This window comes from Chaetodon trifascialis, chromosome 24 (genome assembly GCF_039877785.1).
Source record: "Chaetodon trifascialis isolate fChaTrf1 chromosome 24, fChaTrf1.hap1, whole genome shotgun sequence".
NCBI classification, from domain to species: Eukaryota; Metazoa; Chordata; class Actinopteri; order Chaetodontiformes; family Chaetodontidae; genus Chaetodon; species Chaetodon trifascialis.
The window spans coordinates 13,744,875-13,767,374 of NC_092079.1; the positions used below are offsets into that span (position 1 = coordinate 13,744,875).

General features: G+C 51.0%; 3 protein-coding genes across 4 annotated transcripts in view; all 3 read left to right on the forward strand.

The window, feature by feature from the left end:
• The window catches only part of nhej1 (nonhomologous end-joining factor 1), a 12,137-nt gene extending 6,063 nt beyond the window's left edge, over window positions 1–6,074 (forward strand). Inside the window, exons 7-9 of the mRNA XM_070957968.1 lie at window positions 4,490–4,658; window positions 4,845–4,945; window positions 5,080–6,074. Of these exons, the coding sequence (XP_070814069.1) occupies window positions 4,490–4,658; window positions 4,845–4,945; window positions 5,080–5,157 (348 nt within the window). The 3' untranslated portion in view covers window positions 5,158–6,074. The remainder of the gene's footprint in view (window positions 1–4,489; window positions 4,659–4,844; window positions 4,946–5,079) is intronic.
• An 853-nt stretch (window positions 6,075–6,927) lies between these two features.
• Window positions 6,928–16,430, forward strand: LOC139327933 (indian hedgehog B protein-like). Its single transcript, XM_070957969.1, has 3 exons — window positions 6,928–7,787; window positions 10,737–10,998; window positions 15,717–16,430. The coding sequence occupies exons 1-3, from the start codon at window positions 7,488–7,490 to the stop codon at window positions 16,412–16,414; spliced, it is 1,260 nt and encodes a 419-aa protein (XP_070814070.1). The 5' UTR covers window positions 6,928–7,487; the 3' UTR covers window positions 16,415–16,430.
• A 1,251-nt stretch (window positions 16,431–17,681) lies between these two features.
• Window positions 17,682–22,500, forward strand: part of bin1b (bridging integrator 1b) — a 12,254-nt gene continuing 7,435 nt past the window's right edge. Inside the window, exon 1 of one of the 2 annotated variants that reach the window (XM_070957573.1) lies at window positions 17,682–18,102. In XM_070957573.1, coding sequence (XP_070813674.1) covers window positions 18,022–18,102 — 81 coding nt within the window. In that variant the 5' untranslated portion in view covers window positions 17,682–18,021. The remainder of the gene's footprint in view (window positions 18,103–22,500) is intronic. The other variant, XM_070957572.1, reaches the window with a different exon arrangement.

Genomic DNA, 22,500 nt, shown 5'->3' on the forward strand with positions numbered 1-22,500 from the left:
TTGCTTCAAGCTGAGGCTCTAAGTTAAGAGCAGGCAGGAAACTGTGTCTTCATCGTGCAACCACAGCGGCTGATGGACTCCAAAACACACACTTTGACTCTGAGCTGCCAAACGTGAGCGAGGACGAAGAGGAGCTGCAGATACTGACTCCTTTAATGTCTGCCGAAGAGGCAAACACAGCAGGAAGCTCCTGGACGGTGAAGGGGTTCTGAGAATGGCTGAAGAGCCGATCTGGCTGCGCCGCCGTGGTATTAACGCGCTGACCTCATTTAATGACGACGGAAACCTGCGCTGCGCTCGCTCAGGGCGCCCCCACCTCCCCCACCTCCCCCACCTCCTCCACCTCCTCCACCTCCCCCACCTCCTCCACCTCCTCCACCTCCTCCACCTCCTCCTGCTGGAGCCACGAGGAGAAGATTTGTGCTAATTCTGCTGTGAACGTGCTCTGCTCTTCCTCTGCTCTTCCTCCTCTCCTCAGTCAATCATTGACTGCTCATAAACAGCAGCGATCGGCTCTTTATCTCACAGAGCTGAGGAATTCAGGGGCCGGGGGGGAAGAAGGCGAGGCTGGCGGGGGGGGGGGGTGTGAAGCTGAGGCTGCTCGTCCTAAAGATCACAGCAGGTTCCTCTCACCAGACGCTGCTGTGTCGGCCTCTTTAGTGTTGCTGGACGCAGACAGGTGTCCAGGTGTGTTTAGCTTGCAGGCTCTGTCCTCCACCGCTCGGCCGTCAGGCTCATGCTGCTTCCTCGCCGTCTGAGGCCTGCTGTGGCCTGATGATGAGGAGCCAGTGCCAGAGATGATGAAGCTCTGTGCTTCGCAGTTTTCTCTCCAGCTAACAAAGCTTTTCTGAAGTCATCTGTCAATCATTTCCTCCAGCGTGACGTTCACTGTCTCGTAAACTGAATGTCTCTGGAACTCATGATGGACGTTTTTTACTTCCTGACATTTTACAGACGGAACAAACGAGCGAGTAATGAAAGTGATCATTAGTTTGGAGCTTGTTTCTCGTGGACACACAGTGGATCCTCCTCCTCCTCCTCCTCCTCCTCCTCCTCCGTCAGTTGCACACAGTTTCCACAGGGTTGTCCCCGCTCTGGCTCTGTAATTAGGCGCTCTGTGGCCGGGCCGCTCCCCCTCTGCAGCTGCCGGCCGCTGGGCCGAGCCCCGGCCTGGACGGGCCGAGTGCGGCGTCCCGCAAAGACATCATGAGACTGCGAGCAACATGAGAGCAGCGACGCAGAACACGGCTGCAGCGCTCGCCGGCACGTGAACGCGTCGGACACAATGCCGTGTTTTATTTGTGACACTCAACGCTTCCTGTGACAGCCGCACGGCGCCAAACTGAAGGCGAGCCACAGACACACGTCAGGCTTCCTGCCGCTGACGGAGGATCAGGTCCCAATCAGTGTCCACACGTCCTGCTTTCACTGCGTTACAGTGGGAGAGCTTAAGGAGAACCATTAAAACCAGTAGGAACCAACAGGAAAACAGAAGCCCAGTCACACCTTTACTGGGTTTTCATGATATTTCACAGCGTTTGTCGTCAGACGGGAAAAAGGCCTCGACTGCTGCGTGACATCGACACCGACCGCCTCATGACAACCTGATTCATGTCTTTAAGGACAGCGCTGTCACGTTTGAGAGCCCAGTTCATCCCAGTCCACCCAGTTCATCATTCAAACCGGCCGTGCAGTCTGAATAGAGCCGCTAAAAGAAGCTGCCGTCCGTCTTCTCGTGTCCGATGTGGAGGCGGCTGTTTGTCCCGAGGACGCGGCGTGACGGCGCTCACTGCTGACGTGTTGTTAACGGGACGTCGTTTCTGTGAGTCACGACCCCGAGGGGACATGTGACGCAGTGGACGAGGACAGAGGGCAGGTGAAAGGTAAATGAAGTGAAGGTGTGGATGACGTCAGAGCAGAGAGGATCATGGGAGAGGCTGAAAGGCGCGGTGGAGACATCACGCTGGTGTTGTCCGCTCGCGTTAAGTCACCGTTTGTCCTCTGTGTTTCCAGCGTCTCAGCATTGTCTCGGTTGTTTGACTCTGACTCATCTGTTACGGAGCTGTCTCGCTTCAGGTCAGCGAAGGCATCGCAAGACACTCCTCAACCTGAAAAGCACGGCGTGGCTCGTGGATGGCCAGCAGGGGGCGACTCCACGGTTGCAAAAAGAAGACGAGATGTGTGTGAGCGTATGGGAAAATGAGCAGACTGAGTGTCCTCATGAGTGTGTCTCAGGCTCTGTCTCTGCTCCTGGACGATGTCTGCAGGTCACCCTGACGTCAGTGGAGCATCTTCATCCTCTGAGGAAGGCCGTGAGGTGTGGCTGACAGCTTCCCAAACATCAGTGAGAGAGCGCTCCTCCTCCGATCCATCCAGTTTCTCTCCGAGGCGCTGACCTCGAGCGGGACGGGAAGCTGAGGTCACGGCGAGAGAAAACGAGGGAGAGTAAACATGAGGTCAGCGGCAGAGGTGAGGATGAGGATGAGGGAGAGCGAGTGAGACTCTGTGGCACCTGAAACACAACAGCAGCGCTCTGAAAGCAGAGCTGTTTACCTGCTAATAATAGAGAACCGCCAGCGCGCCGCCAGCGCTGCTCTTCCTCTCATCACCTTCCTCTCATCACCTTCCTCTCATCACCTTCCTCACGCTTGAAGCTTCCTGCGGGTTGGAGGGGTGGCCGCCAGGTGAGCGCTCCACCTCCTCTGCGCCCGCTTCCTCCATTGTTGGAGGACTTTGTTCTGTTGTCAGAGCAGGGAGGAACTTTCCAGAGGTTATTGACCTGCTGTAATCAGCTGTTTATCCTCGGCTGTGTTTCCTTTCTGGTCGCCGGCGGCGCATAACAATCCCCTCGCCGCGGTGTTCACACCCTGCGGCCATTTTTGTACCTTTCCTAAAATACAGGGAGGTATGGAAGCCCGCCTCAGCCAAAAAAAAAAAACTGGCTGACTGAATGAAAATGGTGACTGAAGTCCGTCTGCATTATGTTTTCCACAGCTGCTCACGCTGCGGGAAAACCTTCTTCTTCTGTTCTTTAAATCCCCGCAGCAGCTCCCGTTCGCTGTCTGACCTGCAGCCTCTCGCAGGCGTCGGAGCGCAGCGGCGTGATGCACAGGCGTCCTCTGTGTGTACCTGCATTAAATCACACGCCAAGGCCACGAGGCCGCCGCAGGAGAACCGCACACACCTCTGCACACACGCCGCGGGGCTTAACGGCGCTCGTTAATCCTGCGCGCCGCCGCCTCTCCGGCCCCGCGTCATGATTTATTATTGAAACGCGTTCACGCACTTACACAGAGAGCTTCAGCACACCGTGAGGTGAGCGACCATTTCCGCTCTGCAGCTTCAGGTCCTGAAGGAGCCGCTGTGATTGGCTCAGCTGTTTCAAGGTGTTTCGAGCAGCGATGTGATTGGCTGAGAGTGTGTTTCACCTTCCAGTTTAACATTCTTCATTAGAACAATGTCCACTAGCTCATAATCAGGCCAAACTTCTCCTCCGCTTGTTTTTGGCAGAAACAGGCTTCTGTAGCACAGACGAGGATCAAATAAGACCGTTCAGCCGGATCCAACATTTCACATCAAATAATGTGAAGTGAGCTGCTGGTGGGGAGGAGGGGGCCGAGGGGGAGTCAATAAAAAGAGAGAATAAGGTGGGCTTTCTCCTCCCCCCCCACCCCCCCAGCACATTGGTTTCTCTGTGCCCAAAGCAGAGCGAAGCCTCAGCAGAGCATCTACATTTATTTTTACGATATTTAAACAAACAAATAACAAAAATAAATCAATGCGAAACCTCCAAACCTGACCGCCGTGTGTTCAGGAGCCCCTCTGCCCTGACAGCGAGCGCGACCACCAATTTCTCCCGGTCAATATTTGAGGAGCTAATTTGGAGAGTTTGTCCTCCATCGGGGGAAAAGAAGGATTTAGTGAACAGCGAGTGTTTTTCTACGCGCCGGCCGTGCGTTTGCATAATGTCGCAGGAGTTTACACGCGCCCTTATCTGTCAGGCTTGTGGTTGAGTGTGTGTGTGTGTGTGTGTGTGTGTGTGTGTGTGTGTGTGTGTGTGTGTGTGTGTGTGTGTGTGTGTGTGTGTGTGTGTGTGTGTGTGTGTGTGTGTGTGTGTGTGTGTGTGTTTCAGTTGTTCCTGCTTGCTTCTCGACCTGCTGTCACTGGACCAATAATGCAGCTTTGAGTAGAGGCTTATCCCCCCCCCCCCCCCCCCCCCGTCACGCCTCGGACATGTGACTGCTGCGACAGGGCCGTAAAACAGACGCACCCAAAGCACCGAGCTGTGACAAAAGGGCAGCTTGGTGTTTCACCTGATTCTTTCTGCAGAGCTGAACTGATCTGAGAGCAGTTAAGGACACGCAGAGAGAGAGAGGAGCTGAGCCAATCAGCTGGCTCTCAGCGTGGAAACATCTGAACATCAGTCAGATCAGAACAACATGGCCACCGTGGCGACAGGAAGTCATCGCTCTTCCTCTCGTCCCATCAGGCTCTTCCTCTGCTGCGCTCTGAGCAGCGGGACGCTCCGGGCTTCGACGCCGGCCTCCAGCACCTGTACGCCGCCATCGTCGCCCACGAGGACGCACGCGCTCAGAAACGCAAACTGTGTGAGGACGAGCGTCCGCCCGCTGAGGACCCGGACCTCGCCTCCTCTCTGGGTCAGTCTGAGAAGCTTCCTGCTGACGTCTGGAAGCGTTGATGAAACATGAGTTTGATTAAGAATTCTCACTTTTCACAGTTTCTGGCGACGATGTGGAATAAATCTGTTTTTATTTGTTCCTCTGTGAGACGGAAACAGGGTGAATGCATGTAAAGAAGCTAACGATGTGAACACCTGACTCCAGGTGTTTCTGTCAGCTGTGAGGCAGGTGAGGACGCAGAGCAGAGCCTCAACACGCAGGTGAATGCCGCTGGAGCCAAGATGGCCGACAGACCCACCGTCCAGGTAGGACAGAGGACACAGGAAGTGGAGTAATAAAGTCTGAACATGCAGTTCTGTGTCCGATGAAAGGCGGGAGCGTTAGAAAGAGTGTAAACCATGAGAAAGTCTCACATCTGTCCTCTTTTTGTCCTCTGCAGTGTCCTTCGGCCCCGTCCAGCCCTGCAGAGCGAACGTCCTCCAAACCAAAGAAGAAGAAAGTGGGGCTGTTCAGATGAGCCTGAGCAGGACGCAGCACAGAAGTGCTTTTTAACCTCTGATGAAAAATGATCTTAAAAGCGTTTCCTGACTTTTTAACTTTTTAACTTGATGCTGTTTTTAATGTGATTCATTCAAAGGCGTCTTTTCGATTAGAAGTCAAACAGATTTTAAATCAATTTTGTCAAATAAAGTCTGGATTTTTAGAGCAGAAGCTGTGGATTAAAGACATAACTGTTATTTTAATGGCTGTCTTTGTCTGTTCTGAACAAAGTCTCTCAAACTTTTGTCCAAAAAGTCGCTTTTCTGTCCTTTTTATCGACGCGTCTTTTGTCTGAAAGCCTCTGCGTGTTTGCTCTGAAGTGTCCTCTGTCCTCCTGCGCTGGGACAGACGGACGAGCGTCACGGGCTGACGGCGGTCGATGGAGCGGCCGCCCTCCTCTTTCATGTTGACTCAAGGTGTTGCAGCCTCTCGGGAATGTGACTGAGTCTGAGCTGAAAAGTCACTGTTTGCCTGCAGGACTTCAGGAGTTTCTGCTGCTGCTCACGTTCGCTGGAAAAGCACAAGAGACGTTTCTGATTCCAAATAAGAGCTGACAGCTGCTGACAGCTGCTGACAGCTGCTGGCAGGTCTCGCTTCAGACCGTTTGTCCTCAAATCCTGCTCAGAGAAGAATCACAGCATCTGTTCGTGACCTCACTTTGGGCCCCTGAAGGGCCCTCTGAGGCCTCTGGGGGTCCTCAGACCCCACTTTGGCCCCCAGCGATGGACTTGCATCTGTCTGCATGTCCTTCTGTCTGTCCATATCTGTCTGTCTGTCTGTCTGTCTGTCTGTCTGTCTGTCTGTCTGTCTGTCTGTCTGTCTGTCTGTCTGTCTGTCCGTCCGTCTGTGTCAAACTGTCAGACGTTGAACACCAAATAAAATCAGTTTTCTGATAGTTTCAGGTTGATTTTTTTTAAATTTTTCTACTTCCTGCTCAGCTGTGACATCACATCCTGACATTTTCAGGTGAGATGTGAGCGATCCTCCAACTTTTGACTTCTGATTTCTTTTGTGTTCTGTCTGATTGACCAGACATTTCTGTATGACTGAATGGACTCACGGCGCCTCTCATTCACTCTGACTCGCTGCATCATTTCCATCCAGTCTTTCACTTTGTGGTAATATCTAGATTTTCTGGAGGTTCAGTTTAAGCTCCTGAGGAGTAAAAGTGAGATCTGGGACCACGAGGAGCTCAAAACGAGCCGAATGCAAAGCAGGATGAAGCTTTTCGCATTCAGAAAAAGCAAATGTTCACCTGGAGGAACTCGGTGCTCTCTGCTGTGGTGCGTCCACAAAGCACCTCTGGGAACTGAGTTCATGGAAAATAGTGAATTTCAACACTTCAGTAAAAAAGCCTGAAATGGTTTGACCTCCACAGGTTCCCCTGCAGACCAGGTCGGGGTCCTGGGCCTTGAAGGGACGCTGAGGAGGCGCCTGCAGAGTGAGACACCGCTCAGAGGTTTGTTTCTTCCTCACCTTCATCACAGACTGTTGTGTCACTAGAGTCTCAGATCTTTCGGGGGGGTGGGGGGGTGGGAACGTTTTGGAGCGCAGGTCTGAACGCGCGCACCTGCGCTCAAGTCGAAGACGAGGGTCCAAAGGACAGAGTGAGCGCGCGCCAGCCCGGTCGGTCTCGTGGCTCGGTGTTTGTCTGTCCTCTCGGCTGAAGCTCCGGCTGACAATAAACAGATGAAGGCGGCCGCGGGGCCTGTGCCACCCCGATGGGAGGAGAGGACGGAGCAGAGGGCAGGTCCAGCAGGGCGCGGTCTTCTTCTTCTCTCGCGGCACCTCATCTGTACTGTAGTAGGATCTCTTCCATTTCCATTTCTGCCAACAGCCCTGCGCCACAGGGACGCATTGAGAACAAACCCGAGGCAGAAACCGCTGCGGGGACACCCTTTGACCGCCGTGCCCAACAGGCGCAGCCAGACTGCGCACCGCGCGCCTCCGCGTCTGTCTGTAGCCCTTTTCTCACAGCTTCGACACAGAGAGACAGCTTTGAACCTGCCTGCCAAGATAAACTCACCTCGCCTATTTATGCCCCTGCCTCCGCGTGCACTCGGGACAGGAGAGTGTCAGCAGCTCAGAGGACAGGTTCAAGTCTTTCCAGCTCGTCTCCAGCGGCGCACCGGCCACTTTTACGCGCCGGGAATGGCCACTTCTGGGACCGGGGAATGAGTCCTGCTCCGTTACCTCCGCTCTAAAATTATAAAGTTGGACGGACGCGAGAGGACACACATCAACAGAAATACAGCGGTGACATTTTTGGCCACCCGCCGGGGGGTTACATACCGGCCCCGGGGCGGAATGCTGCTCCCGACGCTGGTGACGTGCCTCGCCGGGTGCGCCTTTCTCCTCTCGCCGGTCAGCGAGGGTTGCGGACCGGGTAGAGGTTACGGCAAGAGGCGGTCACCGCGGAAACTCGCGCCGCTCGCCTACAAACAGTTCAGCCCCAACGTGGCCGAGAAGACTTTAGGGGCCAGCGGGAGATACGAAGGGAAAATAACCCGGAACTCTGAGCGCTTCAAGGAGCTCACACCGAACTACAACCCCGACATCATCTTCAAGGATGAGGAGAACACAGGTGCAGACCGCATGATGACACAGGTAACGCTCCCAGCTGCCGCGGTGCCTTTGAGCCTGGGCTTTTCACCACCAGACCTGCTTATTTAAGAGGTTTCTTGGTGCATTGCTGGTGCACTTTGCCCAGTCTTTAAACGCGTGGACGCTGTTATCTTTTCCGCATTTCTTGTTGACTCAAGGCTCGTCATGGGGAAAAAAAAGTCTTAACACAAAAATGTGTCTAGCTCACATTTTCTTAAGAATCTGAATAAAATCCAACAGCCCTCAAACGTCACCTGGTTGAAACCACAGCAGCTGCCTCATCGGAGGATCGTTTTCACTCTTCTTAAACTCCAGTTTTAACGCGTTTCTGTGGTGAAAATGAATTGAAGGTGGATTTTTCTCGCAGAATCTGATTACAGAGTCTGGCTGTTTGCACAGCTCATTCTTCAGCCTCCTGTAAAGTCCCTGAGCTGTTGACACAGTGGAGTTCGTATCTGGATTGTGTAGGTGACGGTTGGAGTCGGAGCTCTCCTCCTCTGCTCCGCAGAGCGCTCAGAGGTTCACTGTGGGCAGCTCGTGCGTAAAAGAGGGCAACCCCGTCTAAAAATGTATGGAAAAGCGGTCGCTCTTAATTAAAACACTATGTCCTCTGTTTTACATCATGTTTTTCGGTGGAAAAACAGCCAAAAGTCGTATTTGGTTAGAGCCCGGGTCAAGCGTGTACTGATGTTTACCGTTTCGTTTTTAGCCCGACTGGCCAGAGTTAACAGTCGCCTTTTGGACTGTCAAAAATTTTTACGACACCGTCATTGATGTGGCCCCGGGTGGAATTTATTTGACTCCCAATTTCCCCGGGAATAAAGTATTTATATCTGGCTCTTGTGACCGCGGGCTTCCTCCCCGAGCGGCAGCGCTTATGTCCACAGACCCACGTGGGGAATGAAAGCGCGCACTCCCGCCTGGAGCTGTCACCTCGCTGCGCGCACTGCAAGAAATATCCAGAGCTGCAGCAGCAGCAGCTCGCTTCAGCTGCGTCCAGGTCAGCTAATGTACCAGAGGTTGAGGAAGAGGAGTGAGCTCGTTCTCTGTCTTCAGTGCGGATGATCGTGAATCAAGTTTTCTTTTCCAAAAGCAGCGAACTTCATTTTTCTGTCTGATTTTTCTCAGGGTGTTTCACTCCAAGAAGTTCAACTCTAAAAAGGCACGAAAGATCAAATCTGCCCGCTTGAAGTTCACAATTTTTTATCTGAAACTTTTCCAAACGGTACATTTTTTGCAGCGCGCACCCGGAGCCGCTGCGCGTCAACGTCGCTGACCTGCGCACAATTTATGGGCTCCAAGCCGCAGCAGACAGCCTCCTGCTTGTCTTTTACTATTCCGCGTTACTTTTGTTTGTTTTCGCAGCGCACATGTGCAAAAATAGCCCACTTCACTTGTGTTGAAGCCTTAATTATACAGATTTTATTCGCTTTTTCCTGGGCGCCGCGCTGCATACAGACGCGACTGTTCCAGCCGCTGCAGTGTCCCTCCTCCTGTTTCACTCCACCTTTCACTCAGTGCAGCTTTCTGTCAAAGATCATGGAAAGAAATGTAAAAAGTGACAGATCATGTCAGTAATTTCCAATCTGTGATGTGTAATTTTCAGGATTTCTCGCGGACACGATGCGGAAAGAAAAGCAACGCGCGCGCTTTGATGTGAGGATGCTTGAATCAAGAGAAGACTCTTTTATTCTTTCTCTTTCTGTTCAAGCAGGTTCTGTCCCCTCGTCTCAAGTCAACAAGACTTCCAGACGCCACACGAGTCTCTGTGAGCTGCTCAGACGGACATTTTTTGCAGCGCGAAGGTGCGCACAGGCGCGTGTTGTCAGCCCGCGCGTCCAATGTTTGTGCAGCCAGCGGTTTACTGCTCAGCCCGCTCCCCCAGACACCCCCGGCGATCTGTATACCTTGAAAGGAAAACCAACAAAATCTATCGTCTGATTTATGAAGTCCAGCTCGTTGCTCTGACCGCGCAGAGAAAACACGAGACGTTCAAATCCACAGTGGACGTCTGTGGCCACCGAGCCACGAGCTATTCTTATCACAGCCAACATGGAAAAAGACATTTATAGCGTTTAATCCCACTTTTCACTCTTAATAGGCTGAGATTCTTCATGAGAGACGCGTTCAGGGACTGCAGGAAAATGACAAATGACCTGAAGTCACGCGGCCTTCAGGTGCTGTCAGTGAAATCAGACTCTCCTCTTCATGGAGCCCTGAAAGGCCGCTCATTGGTGACCTTTCACTGACCAGAAAACCGCTCTCCTCAGGATTTGACCAGATGTGAGCAGATGTTTCAGAGGAGTTTATCAGGTTTCAATGAACATCTGTTTAAATCAACATAAGCAGAACCAGCTTCTAGTGAGAGCGCCCTCGACAGGCCAGGTGGGGGCATTACTCACAGCCCAGGTCCAACATGAGCCACCTCGCCACGGCCATTATTCCCACAGCCCGTGAATGCATCATTATCTGAGCGCAGCAGGGAGTTGAATGAGTCCTTCCATCGGCCCTCTCACCTTCTGTTTGCTCACCCTGACCAGACTCCAGGTTTAGAGGGACGCTGAGGACGTCTTGTTCATGCAGCAGCCACCCCCGCCTCCCCCCAGCATCACCCCACCACCCTATAACCTCATAGCCCCCCTTCACCCCCATCACCCCTCCATCCATCCTTAACATAGCTGCCTTCGCTCACCACAGAGAGCAAACATCAGGCCGAGCTGGGACAGCAGGGGTGCATTGTGGGTAGGCTGCAGCCACAGACAAGGGGGAGAGGGGTGACCTGGCCTGGCGGGGGTGGGCGCGAGCGGAATACATCTTTCCTGCTGCCGTCTGATTGGTTTAAAAGTTCAGGTGTGTGTGTGTGTGTGTGTGTGTGTGTGTGTGTGTGTGTGTGTGTGTGTGCTGTCCGTCCATCCGTCCGTCCGTCTCACAGCTGTGTGTGTTCTGCTGCAGCGCTGCAAAGACAAGCTGAACTCTTTGGCCATCTCGGTGATGAACCTGTGGCCCGGGGTCCGGCTGCGGGTCACCGAGGGCTGGGACGAGGACGGCCACCACTCGGAGGAGTCGCTGCACTACGAGGGCCGGGCGGTGGACATCACCACGTCGGACCGAGACCGGAACAAGTATGCCATGCTGGCGCGGCTGGCGGTGGAGGCCGGCTTCGACTGGGTCTACTACGAGTCCAAGGCCCACATCCACTGCAGCGTCAAGTCAGGTGAGCCAGGACACACCTGAAATTTGCACTTCTGCTGAATCAAATGGAGATGTTGCAGAGCGCCTGCTGGTGTGCAGGTCAGGCTGCTGAACTCTGAACCTGCAGGCCACCTCAAACACTCTGTCACGGTCAGAGCGAAGAAGTCAGGAAAGAAGCTGCATCTCTCCTGAAAATAATGTCTGTAAAACGTTTTTACTGAGCGAGTCTGAAGGTTTTAACGTGCTCAAACTGAGCCGACACTGTCTGCAAAGCGCTCTAACGACATGGGTTCAGTGCAGCTGGAGCAGGAAGAACATGCTAAAGGTTACGCTCAGCGGAAGTGACGGCGACGCCGGTTCACGGTCAGCGGGACCATACCCAGAATCCATGCTGCTTCAGTGTGTCAAGCTCAAGCTGACGGCTGCCGCTGCCTTTCCCTTCCTCTCTAACATCTCCTTCACTCCTCTGTCCCTGACCGCTAACCCGCTTGCATCTCACGTTTGTGGGCGCCTGCTAGCTCTCACATTTCCTTCACCCGTCTCGTCACCCACTCACCCTGTTTCCTCAGGTCAGGCTAACTTCCACGTCACGTCTAAACGTTGGCTTCTGTCTGTTTGTGGCTTCTTTGCTTCCCTCGCACAGAGGCGCCCACATGTCAGGTGGAGGAAAGCGTAGAAATCAGGACATTGAAGGTCCTGATGGAGCAAAGTGTACTGCAGTGAAGCTGCTCTGCAAATGTTAGATTGGGAAAGCACACAGAAGATTATCATTGGAAGAGCGCTCAGCTGCAGCTCGATGCTAAGCACATGACACGAAGAGGAAGAAGTGATTCCAGGTGATAGACAGTGTCAGACGGTGCAGGTGGAGTGGACATGGAGGTTGAATCAGCAGGACGAAAGATGCATTAGAAAAGGCTGCACTTCAGGAAGAAACGTCCAATCACTGAGCTCAAAACTCGAGTGCATGCGCCGCTAACAGTGAGCTGATGCTAACAGGGACAATCAGCAGATCCTGAGTCAGTTTCAGGTGGATTTAGCCACTGTGGTGGAGGGTTTGTTCCTTACTCCAATGACAAAGCCTCTGAGTAGCTTCTCCTCCATACCAGCACCAGCCGAGGCTCATGGGTAATGCAGTATTTAAGCCACTGCAGAACCAAAAAGTCAGATTGCTCAGAAAAGAAGTAGAAATACTTCAAACTGGAGCCACAACATAAATGTACAGTACTGTCACATCGTGTTTTTATGCTGAGCTCCACTTCCTCTCAGGTTCAGTAGCTTGTAGCTTCATGACAGTTCGTGAGTTCAGCCAGAGCAGCGTCGTGGCCGAAGGCTGCACCAGCTCCCTCTCCTCTTCCTCAGCGGCTGAGTTCAGGATGACGCACACTCACATTGAGGTTCAACATATTCCACGTTATGTGCAAATGTGCAGCGAGCGTGAAAAGTAGCACACGTGTGGTGCTGAGCGCGGAGCCACCGGCGTGCTGAAGTCGCACAGTCGTGACACTTTTGACACTGAGTAGTAACTGAGATTCTCCTTCTCTTCTTTCCCTCTTTCTGACTTCATCTCTTTCCCTTCCTCCTCCTCCTCCTCCTCCTCCTCTCTCCTTCCCTCCCAGATCGGGTTGCGAGGGCCCAGTCCTTGACTTGATCAGAGGGGCAACCAATCAAGTTGGTATTTTTTTTTCATGTTTTTGATTTCTCCATTTTTTTCTCCTGTTTTTCCTCAAAATTCCTCAAAACAAGACAAAAGAAATGGTTGTTGAGAAGAAAGATGGAGCCAGCCGAGGAAAAGATTTAACTGATGAGCTCCACGCCAACAATCCCCCAAAGTCCTCTGTAGAGGTCTTCACGGGGAGGGGGGCAGCTGGACTGTAGTCAGCAAGAGGAAACAACCACTAGGGGGCAGCAAAACAGCAGGACCCTGTAGATGAAGACGGCCTGAAGTGAGAAAAGCGAACAGCTCTGCCGTCAGTCTGCTGCTTTCCATCAACAACACGAGAAATGAACCAGCAGCAGAGTTAGGAAGGTAACTCATGTCACCGTCAAACTGTTTGAGGTCAGACCCTTTGAAATCCTCCGGTCTGATGAAGGAACCAACATGGAGGAGGTGTTTCCTGCCATTTTTAACCTTTCAGTGTGAATTCAGACACGTTCAGTCCTCTGTGACAGGCGACGAGGCCCGTTCGGCACAGTCTAATACCTGGAACGTTGTGTTGGCCTCGTATTATGAACCTGTGCTCTCAGATTTCTGTGGTTAATCTTTTAAAGGTGTTCAAGGTGAAAATCATGGAGGTCAAACAAACTCGTTCAGTCACTTTCCTTCCTCAGAAAACATCTACAATTATTATTAGATTGTTTCCATCTGTGCTAGCAGTCTTCTTCTTCCTTTTTCTTCTTCTTCTTCTTCCTCATCCTCCTCTTCTTCTTCCTTTTTCTTCTTCTTCTTCTTCCTTTTTCTTCTTCTTCTTCTTCTTCCTCATCCTCCTCTTCTTCTTCTTCTTCCCTTTTCTTCTTCTTCTTCTTCTTCTTCCTCATCCTCCTCTTCTTCTTCTTCTTCCTTTTTCTTCTTCTTCTTCTTCCTCATCCTCTTCTTCTTCTTCTTCTTCCTTTTTCTTCTTCTTCTTCTTCTTCCTCATCCTCCTCTTCTTCTTCTTCCTTTTTCTTCTTCCTTTTTCTTCTTCTTCTTCCTCATCCTCCTCTTCTTCTTCTTCCATTTTCTTCTTCTTCTTTTTCTTCTTCTTCTTCCTCCTCCTCTTCTTCTTCTTTTTCTTCTTCCTCCTCCTCTTCTTCTTCTTTTTCTTCTTCTTCCTCCTCCTCCTCCTCCTCCACTTCTTCTTCTTCCTCTTCCTCTTCCTCCTCCTCCTCCTCCTCATCCTCCTCTTCTTCTTTTTCTTCTTCTTCTTCCTCCTCCTCCTCCTCCTCTTCTTCTTCCTCCTCCTCCTCCTCCTCCTTCTCCTCCTCTTCTTCCTCCTCCTCCTCTTCTTCTTCCTCCTCCACCTCTTCTTCTTCTTCCTCTTCTTCTTTTTCTTCCTCCTCCTCCTCTTCTTCCTCTTCTTTTTCTTCTTCCTCCTCCTCCTCCTCTTCTTCTTCCTCTTCTTTTCCTCCTCCTCCTCCCCCTCCTCCTCCTCCTCTTCTCCTTCCTTTTTCTTCTTCTTCTTCTTCCTCATCCTCCTCTTCTTCTTCTTCCATTTCTTCTTCTTTTTCTTCTTCTTCCTCCTCCTCTTTTTCTTCTTCTTTTTCTTCTTCTTTTCCTCCTCCTCCTCCCCCTCCTCCTCCTCTTCTTCTTCTTCTTCTTCTTCCTCCTCCTCCTCCACTTCTTCTTCTTCTTCCTCTTCCTCCTCCTCTTCTTCTTTTTCTTCTTCCTCCTCCTCCTCTTCTTCCTTTTTCTTCTTCTTCTTCCTCCTCCTCCTCTTCTTCTTCCTCCTCCTCCTTCTCCTCCTCTTCTTCCTCCTCCTCCTCTTCTTCTTCCTCCTCCACCTCTTCCTCTTCTTTTTCTTCCTCCTCCTCCTCTTCTTCCTCTTCTTTTTCTTCTTCCTCCTCCTCCTCCTCTTCTTCTTCTTCTTCCTCCTCCTCCTCCTCCTCCACCTCTTCTTCTTCTTCTTCTTCCTCCTCCTCCTCCTCCTCCACCTCTTCTTCTTCTTCCTCTTCTTTTTCTTCCTCCTCCTCCTCTTCTTCCTCTTCTTTTTCTTCTTCCTCCTCCTCCTCCTCCTCTTCTTCCTCTTCTTTTTCTTCTTCCTCCTCCTCCTCCACCTCTTCTTTTTCTTCTTCTTCCTCCTCCTCCTCCTCCACCTCTTCTTCTTCTTCTTCATGTCTTTGCTCCTCACTGCCACCACAGATCTGTTGACTGGATAAGTGTTCAATGAGTGTGGAAATCTTCTCATCGTCTTGATTGATCTCAGAATTTTTCCATGAATCTTTGAACTTGATGCTTGTTTGGCTCAGCTGAAAATATCGAAATACATGAGAATCTAATGATCAATAGAACAAATCTTGAGCTAAACGATGATGAATGTTCACATGTGAAGAGAGACGTGAAGCTGACGGTGGAAACCCTCTCGTCCAGCCTGCGCGGAGACGTTTTCGGCGTCCCGGAGGACGACCGGTCTCATGTGTCTCTCTGTGCGATGATTAACCTGCTGCCTGCTCTCCTCTCTGCTCCTCCCTCCTCCAGGTCACTTATCTTATCACCTGGCCTTGGCTTTCCTACCTTCCCCAAATATTTATCCCAGATAGACTCGAGACGTCCTCGAGTGTCACTTTCCAGAGCCGGACATGTTGTCCCGAGTGCGGTCCTGCGCGGACACACATGTACACACACACTCATCATTCAGGGCTGCAAACGGGAGCTTTTGTCTCGTTATTGTTCGTGAAGTGTTGGAAAGAAAAGGTCAATATTTAACTGAAGGGAGTGGACGGATTGATCAGGCTGTTCGGTGTGAAGGAGAGGAATGTTTGAAACGACAGAAGACAGTAAAAATAAAATTATGAGTCAGAAATGATTCAAAATGTTTACTCGTGTCAAAGTTCTGAAATGGCAGGAAGTCAGAAATGTGAGAAATGTCACAGTGAGATGGTCAGAAATCATGAGATGAGTCAGAGTTTGACTTTTTAGATCAAATTATTTGATTGTCTCAGATCTCGTGTGCCGTCGTTTTGAGTGAAAAATGGGTTTTTGTTCTTTTCCTGGTGGATTCAGGAATATTGCGTCCTGTTTAAGCTTCCTGTCTCTCTCTCTTTCAGACCACTCAGTGGCGGCTAAATCTGGAGGTTGTTTCCCCGGCGAGGCCTCGGTCACGTTGGAGGGCGGCGGTCAGAAGTCCATCAGCGACCTGCGACCCGGCGAGCGCGTCCTGGCCTCGGTGGGCGGCGACGGCAGCGGGGAGCTGGTTTACAGTGAAGTGCTGGCCTTCCTGGACCGTGACCCCGTGACCCGGAAGCTCTTCTACACCCTGCAGACAGAAGCTGGAGCCCGCCTCTCGCTCACCGCTGCCCACCTGGTCTTTGTGTCTGAGGGGAACTGCTCAGAGGGGGCGGTGCCGGCCCGCGGCGCCCTCAGGACGGCGTACGCCAGCGACGCCCGGCCTGGACAGTGCGTGCTGGTGTCGGAGGGCAAAGCGGGCTGGAGGCACAGCGAGGGGCGTCTGTCTCGGATCACCCGGGTCGGGGTGAGGGAGAGCCGGGGGGCGTTCGCTCCGCTGACCCAGCAGGGCACGGTGGTGGTGGACGGGGTGGTGGCGTCCTGCTACGCGGTGGTGGAGCAGCACTCCCTGGCTCACTGGGCCTTCTCGCCGCTCCGGCTGATCCACAGCTGGACTGGATCCACTGGGAGCCACAGTGACGGGATCCACTGGTACTCACGGCTCTTACACTGGCTGGGGAGGATGCTGCTGGACTCAGGACGCCTCCACCCACTGGGCGTGGCTCAGGACGACAGGTGAGGAAGGAAAGCAGGTAACACGGTGGACGCTTTTACCAAAACAAACAAAGCTGAACCCCTCACTTTAGACTGGGATGACCCAGACACAAGCCCGGGGAGCTGCACGGGACCAGGAAGCACCCGACCAGGTGGAGACGTCTGGGTTCCTGCTGAGGCATGATGGGACTTTTTTAGGCAGGACAAAGAGGGCGAAGAAGAAGCTGTGAGTGAACAGACTCAGAAACGTGCCGATGCTTCAAAGACGTCTGGTGACGCTTAAATCCTCACAACTCATGAAACAATAATCCCAAAAGACCTTCGAATAAACCCTGAGTCTGAAAACTCCGCAAACACTTTTCTGTTTGAAACGCATTCATTCAAAGTCCTTCATAAACAGATTAAGGTCTTCTTAAAGTTTGGCTTTAGATGATTTAATGGCTTTTCTTCATGGAGTCACCTTCACAAGGCACCAAAGCCAATCCTGAATTTCCTACTTAAATGAGAAATAAAGGCGCTTTTAAGGTAGAAATGAAAGGATGGCTCTCATGTTTTCTGGTAAACTTTAGGGTTTGATGGTTTGCATGAGTTTATAGCCCTCAAAAAAAAGCCCTTAAAAAGCCTTTATATAATGCAGTTAGCTGACCTTTAATCAGGTAAACCTGTGACACACCTGAGCATGAACCAGTGTCACCAGCACCTGAAACTGATGAGTGATTTGTTAAATATGTAACATGTGATGTGCAAATTACGGGGAAGTTACAGTGAGTTTAAAGGTATTTTAAAGGAAGCAGGTAATCAATGAAAATGTTGACATATATTAAAACTCCATTAAAGTATCTGAAGGCCTCATTAAAATGAGTTAATTAGAGGAGTTTTAAGGTGAGCGTTGATAGAGTGTATTTAAGTGTTTGTGTACAGAAATCCAATAATGTTTATGAAGTTGTTGTGGCTGAAGAAATATGAAAAAAGATTTATTTTTGAAATTAAATTATATGGAAATGAGCTGAGTGTCGTTTCATGACTGCGCCTGATGACACGTGAACGCACCTTTACTGACACCTGCCGGCTTCCTGTCTGAGAGGCGCGTGTGTGGGGTGTGTGTGTGTGCTGAACGCGCGTCTCCAGAGGGATCAGGACTGGTTTAGTGCTCATATCGGACTGGAAACCTCTCTGCGCGTAAATAAAGCCGCGCGTAAAGACAGCTACGCACCAGTTGCGTGGACGCAACAGATGTCGGCTAATAATAACAACCTGCTGCGCCTTTAAGAGGATGACTGAGAGGGAAACCTAATATCTCTCCACATCGAGCTCAAGTCTTCATCAATTAACAGAGAGAGCCGAGAGCAGGACGATATCTGAGTCTGTCCCCTGCGCCGTCCTCCAGACTCCATCTGCTTTTTGTTGTTTTTTGGTTTGTCTCTCACAAACCGGATTAAATTACGCATTGCACCTTTAAGAAGCTGTCGTCGGGATTAGAGTTACGCGCAGGGAGCCAAGTCGCCCTTCGTGGGGGTTTTACGCACCGTCGGTTTCCAGGAAAAGGGTCTCCTTCAACGACTGTCCCGCCTGTCCGTCGTCTTCATCGTCGCTGGTCCTGACACCGCCGGGGAGCCGTCCACGCCGCGCGACATGGCCGAGACAGGGAAAGGTGTCACCGCCGGGAAGCTGGCCATCAACGTCCAGAAGAGGCTGACCAGAGCGCAGGAGAAGGTAAACTTTTCAGCGAGCTCGCATGGCAGCAGGACAGCGTGTCCTCCTGTCCTCCTGTCCCCGTGAAACCCAACGCCTCAACGTTTCCCCCTCATTTACGCGCTAATGAGCACTGACTGGGCTGATTTTCATGTGTTCATCAGCGGATCGTTGCGTGTCCGGGTGCTCTGATGCGTTTCAGGGTCTAAATGAATCTTTCCCCTGTGAGGGCACCGTGAACCCGTGTTTCCAAAAGCCTTCAAGCTTAACAATAGTTTCACCTTCAGTTCACTCTTTCATAACATTTCAGCTTCTTTAATGAGGTTTTTACAGTGTTAAATCCCTTTAAGATGTACCAAATTACAGGAAAGCCATCCAGTCACTTGAAGGGGCCTTAAAGCTTCAATCCAACACTATTTACTGTATTTAAGGTTTTTTTTTTTTTTTACCCATTAAACCTCTTTAATCCTCACATGAACCCATTTAAACTCCTTAATAAAATGAAATCTCTAAATTAAACCCAAATCTGAGTTCAACCTGTTAACGAGCAGCAAACACAGTGAAAAAATGAGCAAATTTTAATGTTCAAAGTCAGCTTTTCAAAGTGTTCCGTCAGTGTTAGTGATTCACTTTCAAATGACCAAACAGACACGAGCATCCGAACGCTCTCTGCACATGTGGTCACCACCGCAGTGTGTTTGAGCAACCAGAGGCTGCAGAGAAAAGGAAGAGGTGCAGAGTGAAACCCGACCAACAGTCTGTTCAGCCTGAGTTATTATTGTCTGTCCTAATCGCTCACGTCGCCTAAGCCTGCCGAGGTTTTAGCCTCTAATCAGCTCCGTGCCGCAGCAGGAGCGCTGTCAGTCAGTCAAACAGACTTCATTTTTACACCTCGTTGGTTCGTCCGTCCGTCCGTCCTGAAGCTTCCTGGTTGGTCTTTGCTGCACGTGTTTCCAGTTAAAACCCCAAAAGAGACTCAAAGCTGCAGATGGACGCTCGTAACTCGAGCGGCTGCTTCCTCAACGCTCCTCATTCCTCGCAGCAGCTGCACATGTTTCACCTCAGGTCTCCTCCTTGTGAAGTCTTTTCATTTTCACCTTGAAGTTCTGTTTTCAAAGCGCCACAGGTCGCAGCGAGCTCTGTTTGAAGGAGCCGAGCAGCAGCGACACGAAGCGACTCGCTTTGTCTGCGAGAGCTGGACGAGGCGTTCACTTTCACCCTCATGTCTGTGTGTTGAGGACAGCACAGCTCGTGGCGGGAGGTTATTAGCTTAGCTTAGCTTAGCTTAGCTTAGCTTAGCATCAAGTCTGGAAGCATCGTCTGGCTGGTGGAAGCGTCTGGCGGCCGCTGTGGCCATCGAGTGTGTGCGGTATGAATTCAGCGTTCATACGTGTGAGTGGAGTCAGGCTAGCTCTTTCCACCTGTTTCCAGTCTTTGTGCTAAGCTAAGCTAATCCATCTGAACGTGCCTGAGAGCAAATCGGCAAACTCTCTGAAAAGATGAACTGAACAGTCACTTGGAAGAGTTTGTTGGTGCTGCTGTTTCAGGCCACGATGGATCATTTCAGCAGCTCTGAATGAACTTTAAATAGCAGCTGCAGCTCAATGAAATAGCATCCATGTGCCACGTTCTTCTGTCCCGCTGTGAGACTTTATTCAGGTTACTCTCGGGTCTGGAGCGAAGTCATTTCAGCCGTTTCATGCACACAAAGAACACACGAACACCTTCAGCTTCGTTCAGATTCCATGTTGATGTCTTTGTTTGTCGTGATTAAAAGGTTCGTGCATGAAAGCACAGCCTGAACCAGCAGCTTCCTGTTCGCTGTCACATCAGTGGAGACCATCAATAATGCAGCACAGTTCATCTGAGATGCAGAGGGGTTTGTGCACATCTGACTGCTGTTTGCACACAGCAAGAATTAGAGGACTGATCTGCAATCTGCAGGAAGTATCAGAGTAAATACAGCAGAAGGTGTTTTTGGGCCAGAAAATGACAGAAAGTGATCAGTAAAGAAAAACGTGTTGATGTTTGAGGAGGTTTTCAAAGATCCTCAGGAGTCCTGCCAAGAGACGTCAGCCGTCACAACTCCTCAGACGGTCGGCTTCCTCTGGCTTCCTTCCTTCTTTCCTTCCTTCCTTCCTTCCTTCCTTCCTGTCGGCTCTGTAGTGATTTCGGTTGTAGTTTTAGAGCCAATGGAAGCAGAGCTGCAGGTCGTCGTCCTGCCTCTGTCAGCGAGCGGCTCCTCGTGACATAAAGAGAAGTTTAGAGTCTGTGTTTACGCTCCAACAGGCCGGTTTGTAAAACGCTCTGTTTTTTGGCTGGAGTTTGGTGCATGGGTGGTGAAGCGGGTCTGAGGTGGGTGGGCCTCATTGAACAGCATTGAACTGTATCTCAGAGCCTTGAAATCCAGGAGTTGTTCAAGGTCTCTTGTCTCTATCTTGATTTGCAAACATTTGGAAGCTGCTGTGACAGATTTCAGGCGATACTGAGCCTTTGAGCCGGCAGCGAGGAGGAAGGTCAGAGTATCATCTTCCCTCAGAGGGCCTGGGTGGAGGAGGGGAGCGTCGGCTTCAGCTGTCTGTCTGCTGGCACGCCAGCCTCCACCCTCACCCTCACCCTCACCCTCACCCTCCACCCTCCACCCTCACCCTCACCCTCACCCTCCACCCTCCACCCTCACCCTCACCCTCACCCTCCACCCTCCACCCTCCAGCCTCACCTCATCCAACTCTGCACAGCTTTACATTATTGTATTAAAGTTTCCTGTAAAATCAATTAACTTTCATCATATTCTGACTAAAATTAGAGCATTATCTTCGTTTACACCTTGAACATTTTCAACTTGATATTCTCATTATGTGAATGTTTCATGTAGTGTTCAGTTACTTTAAGTACTTGAATAGTACTCACATACTTTTACTTCATTAAAGCTGAAACTTTCCTTCTTTTATTTCACCCGAGCCGTGGTTGTCATAGTGATGTAATGTCACCCACCCGTGAACCGGTCAGCTGTGCTGCAGAGCATGCTGGGAAATTCCGCTCGGTGGAATCCGGATGAGCGCGGTGACGGAGGAGGGCGGTGGGGGTGATGGTGCCCTTTGGAGCCCCAGAGTGGCAATGGGAGTCAAAGAGGCAGGACCCCTGCGACCCCCCCCCCCCCCAGCACCCACAGGCTTCGACCCCCCTCGACCCCCAAAAACCCGTCAGACCCCCACCTTACCTCAGCTCCTCCAGCCACTCAGTGAACAGCTTTCCTCAAAACTACATTTTCAAGTATTTTCCCTCTGAAATGTTGTAGAATTAGAAAGTACCTCAGGTTTGTACTCAGTACTTGAGTACTTGTACTTTGTTACATTCCACCACAGTATTTAAACCTCTCTCTGATCAGTAACATGAATCCAAATTTATCAAACCTCGAAGTTGCCCTGCTTGGCCTGCACACCTGTCCCCCCCCCAGGACTCCCAGCATGCTTCACTGCTGTGGGCCTGGCTCAGATGTGTGTGTAGGGGGGGTGTATCTATCTATAGCTCTCCTGGGCCTCCTCCTCAGTGCTCTGAATACCCGACAAACACTGCCTGCTTGTGTGCTCAGGTGTATTTTTGGGACTTGAAATTGAACACCGACGGGTGGCGGATCACACACATACACACACACACACACACACACACAGACTCAAATGTGTTCAATTCTACCTGAGTTCACAGTTAAGTGACATTTTCCCTCCACACATGAACGCACAGGTGACTGCTGCACGGTCACTGATCTTTCCAGACTTTTCTGGAATCCCCTGAACGCACCGTGAAAGGTTTGGCTGGCAGACAATGAGCCTGGACAGGACACACCAGTTGTGTGGTCCAAATATAGGTCGGGATTTTAAATGATCCAACTGATTAAATGACGTGAACTCCAGCAAAGCTTTGAGTTTCTCACCTGGACTGAAATACATCAGGGAAATATTCAAATAAACTTTATTCGTGTTGCACGTTGACGAAGCGATTCACAGCTGAAACTGCGAGCAGAGCAGGATTTATTCTAAAGATGGAGAAGCTGAGCTTTCTTTAGGAAACTGAGTCACAATATCCAAAACTGAATTATCTGTCCCATAAATATTAATACACAACGTCACGCACATACGGCGCGGTGTGTGTATGATAGAATGCTAGAGTAATACACACAGGTTGATGCTAATACTGCTTTAGAGTATTCTGACAGGGTCTTCTTCTTAATCACCTGACGACCCCTCAGGTTGATCTGCTGACCCTTTGGAGGGGCCCGACCCCCGCGTGGGGCCCCGCCGGCCTCTGCAGTAGCTCTAACGTCGAAGCTTCAGTGTGAACGGTCCAATAATGTCACATAGAAGCAGAAATCAGACACAGCAGACGCTTTACTGCAGAGTGAGTACTTATACTTTAATATCT